Raw genomic sequence first — 10,899 nt, 5'->3', positions numbered from 1 at the left:
GACTTAGTACCAAAAAAAGTCCTAGTTCGAGCCCTCTGTCACTTGCTGTGGGTGTCATCATAGGGACGGCTGCCTCTGTACGGCACAGTCATGACAGGTAGTGGCTCTAGAACTTGACTGTTTAAGTGAATTGGACAGTCCAGATAACTGAATAATTAAGTTAAACTGACATTTTTATTTTAAAAAGTGACTTGACTAATATTTAGTGCATCAGTTGGGTAGATATAAAACTGGAAAAGGACGTTCAAGACATTGCCCACTGTGGTCAGGTTTGTCATAAGAGATGGAAGAGTCATCACTTCCATCTTTGGTTTCCTGGGAAACATTGGCCAGTCTTGACAAGCCCTTTCTAGTTAAGCTGATTCTCTCGTCCCCTGATATTCTGATAGCACCCCTGGCCAGGTTCCTAGGGGCACCGACATGGCAAAGTAGGATGATCTTGCAAGAGACACGTGTTCTTGATCTGCTGAGGCAGGCAGATGGGATCTGTGGACCAGTTTCTACATCCCAAGTAATTATGATGCTTAAAGTATTTTAAACGATCCCAGGTCTATAAAAAAAGTGATGATGCCTATATGTTTACCCTATATTTTTTTATTACAAAAATATTGAAATAATCCATGAGTTATTCCACTCTGCACCAACTATAAAAAAATACTATCAAAGTTTGACCGGCACTTTTAATGCAACAAAAAGCACCATGACTGGGGGTGGCGGGGTGGGGGGGACACTGGGAAAAGAAAGTGGGGAATGTTTACTTGCTGGACAGAGGTATTTAAAACCCAGAAGCTTGTTGTAAGAGTGGGACTTTACAAAATGACTGAAATACAGATCTTAGCTGGATCTAGTGATAAGCCCTCAATCAGTTCAGAAGGGTTTTCTCACAGCATATTCACTGTACCTGTGGGCTCATACTTACAAAAATGTGTCCCAAAGCCTCTAAACGACACATCACTTTGACCTTGGGGGTAGGGGAAGAGGGGTCCTTTACACAGGGAGGACTTGACTGTTCGAGCACTCTTCTGCTTTGGTGGGGCTCACGCCACCCATGCTCAGCCATTCAGGGCTTTCCCGTCAGTCTCGTGTTGGATGGACTTTGGCACTAGAAGGGTGTGGCATGGCGTATTCTGAAATCCTGCCTGCCCGCCATCACATTCCTGCACCTGAACACTGGCCATCTCTCCAGCCGCTCTGCCCTGACCTTCCCATGTGAGCTGCACAGGCCAGGAAATCAGACACTCATTCTGCCTTTTGCTCCTGCTTCCTCTCCGTGGTTTTGTTACATTTTTTGCAACTGAATACTGCATCCTGATTATCACTGAACTTACATCACTAAGGTATCAAGCTCCTTGGTCTTGTCAGAAGCCATCCATGGGCTGCATAGGATTTCTATAATAGGAGATGTTCTCAACTGAAAATTTAAAATGAAAAAAAAAAATCCTGATGTGTGTTGAAAACGAACCATTTCATCAATTCTAATACATGTGTAAACACACTTGGGTTTTCTGTCCATTGGGTAAGGTTTTCACATGAGGATGGTTTATGAGTTCTTTCTAAGCTTCACTATATTTTTTTATTTGTTTTTTCTTTGTTTTTCTGGAGTCTTGAGGGATATGTTTTCTCTCTCTTTGTTTTCATATTCCTGCAGGAATCACAGCTTTGCATCAAGAGAAATCACCCAAACTATTTTGACAGAGGATTGGCATGTGTGTTACTGTGTGTGTACTCATGTGTGTATGTGTGATTCAGTATATTTTTATGCAAAGATCAGTTAACTCCATCCAAACACCCTACTGATTGGAGGCAGTATTTCCCATCACAACACAGTACCCTTGGATGGATGTGCTGAAGATTGGGCTGGAGGGGTTGGCAGCAACAAGGAGTCCCACTGAGCCGGCCTGTTCCCTTCAGATGGAGTAGGAGGGTTTTGGGGCTGCTCTTTGAAAAGAGGCCAGCAGCAGGCAGTCTGCTGTCGGAGGGTCAGACACATATCCGATGAGGGTCACACTGGGAGTCTCACAGCCCATCACCCTGCTCTAGGGGAGAGTTTCCTTATTGCCACAGCCCTGCTGTCACCCCTCTGTCTGGAGGTCGTGGCCCCTCCAAGTCCTCTTGTTTTATAAAGTGGTCTCATACTCCAGCCGCTCCTGAATGAGAGCATCGTCTTTGTACTGCAGCCTTGGAGGAGACGGCGAACATTCAAAGGCTAAGATGGCCTTTCGGAGGCTTCGGTCCAAAACGTGTCTCTCCCACGCTGGGTACCTATTCCTGAACAGGTCAATCTTAATGACGGATTCTTCAATCCGTGGTGGGCGAGAGGATGGGGTGGATGGGGCCGTGGGCCTCACCTGAAAGACAGGGACACACCCATCTCGCTCTGCGAATTTCTGGTCGCGGTCGCCGGCGACACTGCGGTTGTTGGAGATGGACCGCAAGGTGCTCGTGGCCACGTCTGGAGGCAGAGCGAAGGCGGCAGAAGGGTCCTCGCAAGCACAGCTTGGTGATTGCCCAAACCGGGGTCCATTGGGGTGAAAGAAGGCATAATACATCAGCATAAAAACCACGCCGGTTAAGAAGCTGCTGAAGACCACGCACAGCGCCGGGATGGCAAACGCGTCCGCGATCTGGGGAGCCTTGTAGAGGTACCAGAGGGCACTCAAGGCTGTGTTTTCCAGAAGGATCACGAAATAGTAAATGAAGAGCCTGCAGCGTGTCCTGCCTTCCTTGACATTGAACCAGCTGAAGATGTAGATAATCCCCACCACCATATCGAACACGATCTCCTCCCACTTGGTGATGCAGAACTCTGTCTCACAGTGGACGATCCAGAAGGTCATGATGCACCAGTGAAGGACGATGAAGATCCCAAAGTAGAGCTGGAAAACCGAGGCGAAGAGGGCGAAGGTGATGACCCTGGCCGCGATGGTGAAGAAGTGCCAGCAGAACTGGATGACCACCGCCATGTAGCTGATGGGTTTCTTGTCATCACGAGAGTCCCGGAGGGCCTTCTGGTAGGAGGCCAAGGCCCAAGCCAGGGATACCAGTGAGGCTGCCGCTGTGAAACCTACAAAGGCAAGTGGGAAGACAAGCTGTCAAAGGTGCGATACACTGGAAAGGAGTCACATGAGGCTCGGGGTTTGGGACAGGCTAGCTTCCACCGCCGCAAAGCTCTTCATTTCTCTGAGTTTTAGCTGGACTGTAGATGGGACTCCTAGGATCTGTCCTCCACGGTCCCCCACCATATGGAGAAGACATGGAGCTGATGAGAATGCTACTCAGGATGAGAGTGGGATGTGGGGGCTGGAAATGGGGAGGGGTGTTAGCTTCCTGTATATTCAGCAAAAACAGATTCCAGAGGTCGTTTTATTTGGTGGGAATATAACTGTGGACTGCATGTTGATAGAACTGGGTGGCTGTTTCAACTTTGCCACCGATGACCTCCATGACTTTGGACAATGATTTAAATTGGCATCCTCATTTAGAAGGTGGATAATCTCCAAGGTTCCTTGTCAGCTCTGGGATGCTATGATTGAAAGGAACTAATAATCACAGGCAAGGCAAGGGGCTAGTTGGTTACCTTTCTGGTTCTAAACAGGAATAAATGTAGCTCAGTCCCCAAAGAAAGTCAATTATTTCTTGAAGATAAGGCAAGGAGTCCGTGGGGTCTCCCTGGCCATGTTTCTTGTGGCACCTGGTGTGCTCTCTGCCCTCATGTGATCTGGGACTCTTTCTACAGCTTCTTTCTGCTTCAGAGAAGAAATGTCTGCTCACTGTCACTCATCTTGTAATCTTTCACAGATTAAACATTGTGCGGAAATCACTTATCAACTGCTTTTCTTATTAGGCAGTGAGCCCGTTTAGTTAGTATTCCCCCTAAAAGTATCTTTCCAGATTAAAAAAATAAATATTCTTACTGCTTCCCTCCACTCCTGCTCTACCTACTACACTTGAAACATCACCTTTGTGGTCTTGATGTGGAGAAGGCTCTTCTAAAAAACACCACCTCCTTCAGGAGGGAGGGAGAATTCCACGTTGTCACTGAAAGGTCAGATCAGTCTGCTCTGCAACTAGTTTATTAGTAACGAGCCGTAGCACGAGTTGTAACAATACTTATGTATGTGTGTGTTCTCAGTTTTATCTGACTCTTTGTGACTCCATGGACTGTAGGCCAACAGGCTCCTCTGTCCATGGGATTCTCCAGGCAAAAATACTGGAGTGGGTTGCCATGCCCTTCTCCAGGGGATCGTCCTGACCCAGAGATTGAACCCAGGTCTCTTGCATTGCAGGCAGATTCTTTACCATCTGAGCCACCTAAGAAGCCCAAACAGTGGAAAGCCAGGATTGACCACTTGGGCTCGTCCATTTAGTTTTCTTTAATCTAGAATGTTTCCACAGGCTTTCTTTGTCTTTGATCTCTGGACAGTTTTTGAAGAGTACATTACCTAAAGAAAAGAAAGACAGAGAGAAGGAAGGAAGGAAGGGCTTCTAAATACAGTCAGAACCACAGGAAGAGATATGCAAAAATTTTGCACGATTCTTCACTGCTCTCCTCTTCTGCTTTTGCGATTTCAGTCGGAGCTGCAAATGCCAAAACATTATGAAATAAAATCTGTTCTCCCGTTGTGTTGTTTGTGGCCTGGGCATAAACAAGAATTCTTGGAAAAACCCAGAGAATGCTTTATGTGGATTTATAGCCTAATTCTCTAGATGTAGGAGGTTCAGGGAACTGAACCACGCACTCTAAACAGAGTGAGACACTTTCCCTCTCCTTAAGGAGTATGGAGCGGCAGCTCTCCTAGCCCCTTCAACCTCACCACAGGCCAGCCAAGGGTGGGTCTCAGGGTTAGGACCCATGTTCACAACCGAACTGAAGCTAGTGAGAAAGGGCTTTTTCAAAGAGCTGTTATTGTGTAAAATTTCAAGCATACACAATAGCAGAAAGAATCACAGAACAGATAAACCCTGCATGCATAGTCAACTCAAGGGCCTGAGTTCTGAAATTCTTCCCGAGGGAAGTGCGAGTTTTGGTCGGCAGGGGGCGCCTCTTGACAGCACCTCGACGGGCGACTTCGTGAATCTTCCTGATGCTTTGTCTTCCTTTACTGGGAGACAGAAGAGCTGTGCTGGGGCCTGATGTTTTCTCCGCTCTTCCTGGGAAGCCTTTCTCTGGCTAAGTCGGTCCCCCAGCCACCCTGCCAGGTTTCCCTCTTCTAGGAAGACAGAAAATGCTGTGCTTAAACTTGAAAAAAAAAATTAAAAAACCCACTTCTCAGTGAGAATTTAAGCGTCATTCCTTTCCGTAGGGAAGCCAGTCCCAATCCCTAATCTGAGTCCAGCCCCTGCTCCCACCCGCCAACAAGTGCACACCACACCCTGCACTCCGCACACTTTGAAGCACTCAGGGAAACAGAGACCCAAAGGGAGGCCAAATAACTTGCCTGAGCTGATGTGACTAGCAAAGTAAAGCAGGCATCCAGATTCATCGATTCCAAACTGTGCACCACGCCCACAGACTGGGATCGGATTGGGGTCCATGACAGGTGAGAAGACGTATAGACTAGTGTGTGTCTGACGTGTAGAACTCCAGGGCTAACAACCTCGAGGGGTGAGGGTGACCCCGGAGTGGTGCCGCCTCTCAGGTTCTGACTCTGAGGCCTCCTCTCACACCTGCTCCTTCAGGCTCGCTTTGAACATGCTTGCTCCCAGGTCAAAGAGTCCCATTCTGGTTGTTTTCACAAATTGGCCAGAAGCAAAAGCTCCTAGAAGGAAAACCAGGCTTTTTTCATCTTCACATTTTCTGGACTAAAACAGTCCTCCTAATTTTCCTGATTTTTTTTTTCTTTTGGCTGTACTGTGAGGCTTGTGGGATATTAGTTTCCCTCCCAGGGGTCCCACTCAGGCACTGGGCAGTGAAAGGGTGGATTTCTAACCACTGGACCTGGATTTTTATCTGTGGAAAAATGTTGCCCAATTCAAGCTGATTATAGAGCAAAGAGTAGCAGGTCATGAAACCGGAATGGCTTTAGCATGCTTAGAGCTTGTCTCTTAGTTACAGATATAAAAGCCGGAGATCCACTTGGCTGGACTCTTTATCAAATTCACCTAGTTGAAAGAGTATAATAACTGAAAAAAACATAAAACCACCTGTGCTGTGATCTTTGTGGAATGAGGTGAAGCAAAGAAAAGTCGTATGAACTCCACTGGGTCTAAGATGTTCGAAATCTCCTTGCATGGAAACCATTTTATCTCTTTTTTAAACCTTGTAATAGTTCTGATTAAAAATATTTAAATGCTTTAATATGTTTAATTTCGGTAAGGATACGCATTCTCCTCGTAATCCATCCCAAGGAGTTCAGCTTCTTTGCAAGGCAAATTGTAAGGCTGCTAAGGAGTTGATAAGAGAAATACTGAATGGAAATTAAAAAAAATATTTTACTATGAAAGCAGTTGAAGAAAGTTGTGGGAAGAACCAAAGTGTCTTCTTCTCTTTAAGACATGTGAAAAGGAATTTCTTTTAAAAAATTTTTAATTGGGAGATAATTGCTTTACAATATTGTGTTGGTTTCAGCCATATGTCAACATGAATCAGCCATATGTATGTATGTATGTATGTATGTATATACATATAAGTTCCTTCCCTCTTGAAACTGCCTCCCACCTCCCACCCCATCCCACCTCTCTAGGTTGTCACACAGCACTGGGTTGAGTGCCCTGTATCACACAGCAAACTCCCACTATCTATTTTACATATGGTAATATACATATTTCCATGCTACTCTCTCAACTAGGATTTCCTTCTGAATGGAGAAAACACAAGTTAGGTGATCTCGCATAGCTGCAGCCCATTTCAATTTTTAAATTATCTTTAGATTAAATAAAAAAATTCCCAGGAAAGCAAAAATTCTGTATGTAAGAATTTGAAAACATCTAATGCTATTTCTCTTGGGAAAAAACATTCTGTACTTAAGAGAAGGCGAGGACTCACCCTTCTTTGTACAATATTACAAACTTCAACCTATATTTACAGTGAACATAAAAAGATGATAGAAATGACTACTCAAAAGACATAAAATAGGGCTTCCCTGGTGGCTCAGTGGTAAAGAATCTGCTTGCCAAAGCTGGAGACACAGGTTTGATCCCTGGGAGGATCCCACATGCGGTGGAGCAACTAAGCCTGTGCATCACAGCTACTGAGTCCACATGTGGCAACAACTGAGGCCCAGGCACCTAGAGCCCATGCTCTGCAGCCAAAGAAACCACAGGAATGAGAAGCCCACCAACCACAACGAGAGAGCAACCCCCTCTCGTCACAACTAGGGAACACTCTGAGCAGCAGTGAAGACCCAGTGCCGCCAAAAATAAATACATGGATATTAATAAAAAAGAAATATCCAATGCTGATGTTTAAAAAAGACACAAAATAAGTAATCTGAGATCCCCAGTAGAGTTAAATTTTCCTTTACGTGAACGTGAAGTCGCTCAGTTGTGTCCGACTCTTTGTGACCCCATGGACACCAGGCTCCTCCGTCCATGGTATTTTCTAGGCAAGAGTACTGGAGTGGGTTGCCATTTCCTTCTCCAGGGAATCTTCCCAACCCAGGGATTGAACCCAGGTCTCCTGCATTAACATGGGGATCGAACCCAGGTCTCCCGCATTATAGACAGACGCTTTACCGTCTGAGCCACCAGGGAAGTCCTTCAGAGTCAGTTTATTTTCCACACCGTTTATTTTTTCACCATCACTCTCTTTTTCCCTTGAAGTTTTTCTCTGCTGGATGGTAGGGGGATTAATGAGGGCAAAATGAAAAGAAATAACGGTAGGGACCTAACAGAAGCAGAAGCTATTAAGAGGTGGCAAGAATACACAGAAAAACTATACAGAAAAGATCTTCATGACCCAGATAATCATGAAGGTGTGATCACTCACCTAGAGCCAGGCATCCTGGAATGTGAAGTCAAGTGGGCCTTAGGAAGCATCACTACAACCAAAGCTAGTGGAGGTGATGGAATTCCAGTTGAGCTATTTCAAATCCTAAAAGATGATGCTGTGAAATGCTGCACTCAATATGCCAGCAAGTTTTGAAAACTCAGCAGTGGCCACAGGACTGGAAAAAGTCAGTTTTCATTCCAATCCCAAAGAAAGGCAATGCCAAAGAAAGCTCAAACTACCGCACAATTGCACTCATCTCACAGGCTTGTAAAGTAATGCTTAAAATTCTCCAAGCCAGGCTTCAGAAATATGTGAACTGTGAACTTCCAGATGTTCAAGCTGGTTTTAGAAAAGGCAGAGGAACCAGGGATCAAATTGCCAACATCTGCTGGATCATTGAAAAAGCAAGAAAGTTCCAGAAAAACATCTATTTCTGCTTTATTGACTATGCCAAAACCTTTGACTGTGTGGATCACAATAAACTGTGGAAAATTCTTCAAGAGATGGGAATACCAGACCACCTGACCTGCCTCTTGAGAAACCTGTATGCAAGTTTAGGAAGCAGCAGTTAGAACTGGACATGGAACAACAGACTGGTTCCAAATAGGAAAAGTAGCACGGCAAGGCTATATATTGTCACCTTGCTTATTTAACTTATATGCACAGTACATCATGAGAAAAGCTGGGCTGGAGAAGTATAAGCTGGAATCAAGACTGCCGGGAGAAATATCAATAACCTCAGATATGCAGATGACACCACCCTTATGGCAGAAAGTGAAGACGAATTAAAGAGCCTCTTGATGAAAGTGAAAGAGCAGAGTGAAAAAGTTGGCTTAAAGCTCAGCATTCAGAAAATTAAGATCATGGCATCCAGTCCCATCACTTCATGGGAAATAGATGGGGAAACAGTGGAAACAGTGTCAGACTTTATTTTTCTGGGCTCCAAAATCACTGCAGATGGTGACTGCAGCCATGAAATTAAAAGATGCTTACTCCTTGGAAGGAAAATTATGACCAACCTAGACAGCATATTGAAAAGCAGAGACATTACTTTGCCAACAAAGGTCCATCTAGTCAAGGCTATGGTTTTTCCAGTGGTCATGTATGGATGTGAGAGTTGGACTATAAAGAAAGCTGAGTGCCGAAGAATTGATGCTTTTGAACTGCGGTGCTGGAGAAGACTCTTGAGAGTCCCTTGGACTGCAAGGAGATCCAGCCAGTCCATCCTAAAGGAGATTAGTCTGGAATATTCATTGGAAGGACTGATGTTGAAGCTGACACTCCAATACTTTGGCCACCTGATGCAAAGAGCTGACTCATTGGAAAAGACCCTGATGCTGGGAAAGATTGAGGGCAGGAGAAGAAGGGGACAACAGAGGATGAGATGGTTTGATGGCATCACCGACTTGATAGACATGGGTTTGGGTAGACTCTGGGAGTTGGTGATGGACAGGGAGGCCTGGTGTGCTGCGGTTCATGGGGTCGCAAAGAGTCGGACACGACCGAGTAACTGAACTGAAGTGAAAGAGGAGGAAACAAGGACACCGCCAGGTGACCTTCTCTCACCTGCAAAAAGAGACACAGATGGACAAGAGCAAAGTGAAAATAATAATTAAAAAAATCCTGATATGTACCAAACATTGCTCTGTGGCTGACCTTTCACACTCATTGCTCCATTTATTCCTCACAGCATCACTCCCTCGATGTAAGTATCGTTGCCCATTTTATAGATGAGGAAACTGAGGCTCAGAGAGTGAGATATTCTCACCAAGGGGCAGCAAACATTTCTGTAAATATAAGAAGTACTTTGGGTTTTGCAGGCCCTGGCTCTCTGTCAGAAGCATTCAGCTTTGCCTTTGTAGGGAGAAAACAGCCATTGACAAGAGTTAAACAGAAGAAAAGCAGGCGGTGGGCTGAATTTGGTCCAGGGGCCTTCATATTCCAACCCCTCAGCTGACCTGGGGACACATTTTGAACAAGGAGCAGGGTTAGGATTTATACCCACATGTTTTCTGACTTTAAACTCCTCATACTCTTCCCTACACTCACTGAAACATTCTGGGCCACTGACGAAAGCTGGCCCCTTTGGGGACCCTTTCTGAAGTGGTTTTAGGTGCTTACTGTCTGAATGAAAGCCCGAGGCCCTTTCACTATCCACCCAAGCAAGGAAAGAAGTGAAAGCCACTCAGTCATGTCCGACTCTTTGCGACCCCATGGACTATACAGTCCATGGAATTCACCAGGCCAGAATACTAGAGTGGGTAGCTTTTCCCTTCTCCAGGGGATCTTCCCAACCCAGGGATCAAACCCAGGTCTCCCGCATTGCAGGCAGATTCTCTACCAACTGAGCCACAAGGGAAGCCCAAAGAAACAAGCCCGCAGGTAAGTGTGATTGTGGCCTGTCTGTGCACAGGATGACATCTGTGCATGAACACACCCCCTGAAGGTCAACCGTAAAGTCATCTAAGAAGGAGCACATGTGCCACGCCTCCACAGGCTTGCTCATTTTCAGAGAAGCAGGCTGTTCAGTCGCTAAGTCATGTCCGACTCTTTGCGACCCCATGGACTGCACCATGCCAGGCTCCTCTGTCCTCCACTATCTCCTGGAGTTTGCTCAAACTCTTGTCCATTGAGTTGGTGATGCTCTTTAACTTCTGCCCACCCCTTTCTCCCTTTGTCTTCAATCTTTCCCAGCATCAGGGTCTTAAGCAAGTAGCCATTTGCAAGGGCAAGACGGTGCCCTGGTCCAGGCTGGCCCCCACCCATGGAAACACCAGCTCCTGCACTTGGCCATGCCTCAGCCACACCAGCCGCAGCATCTGAGACAGAGTCTGTGGAGGTTTCTCTTCCCTTGCGTCTCAAGGTACTTCTGCAGCCTGCCATGTGTGTAAATGTGATGGCCACAAATCACCTGCCAGTGTCACCAGTATTGACAGTCACTGGCCTATTTAGAAGAATCTGTGATCAGG

General features: G+C 45.8%; 1 protein-coding gene across 1 annotated transcript in view; it reads right to left on the bottom strand.

Annotated features, from left to right (window-relative positions):
• Window positions 1-2,117: 2,117 nt before the first annotated feature.
• Window positions 2,118-10,899, bottom strand: part of XKR4 (XK related 4) — a 307,492-nt gene continuing 298,710 nt past the window's right edge. The window contains exon 3 of the mRNA XM_068984101.1: window positions 2,118-3,064. Within this exon, the coding sequence (XP_068840202.1) occupies window positions 2,118-3,064 (947 nt within the window). The remainder of the gene's footprint in view (window positions 3,065-10,899) is intronic.

This window comes from Capricornis sumatraensis, chromosome 11 (assembly GCF_032405125.1).
Source record: "Capricornis sumatraensis isolate serow.1 chromosome 11, serow.2, whole genome shotgun sequence".
Taxonomy (NCBI): domain Eukaryota; kingdom Metazoa; phylum Chordata; class Mammalia; order Artiodactyla; family Bovidae; genus Capricornis; species Capricornis sumatraensis.
Note: the sequence above shows the minus strand (reverse complement) of the source record. Positions and strands in the feature narration are given on the sequence as shown.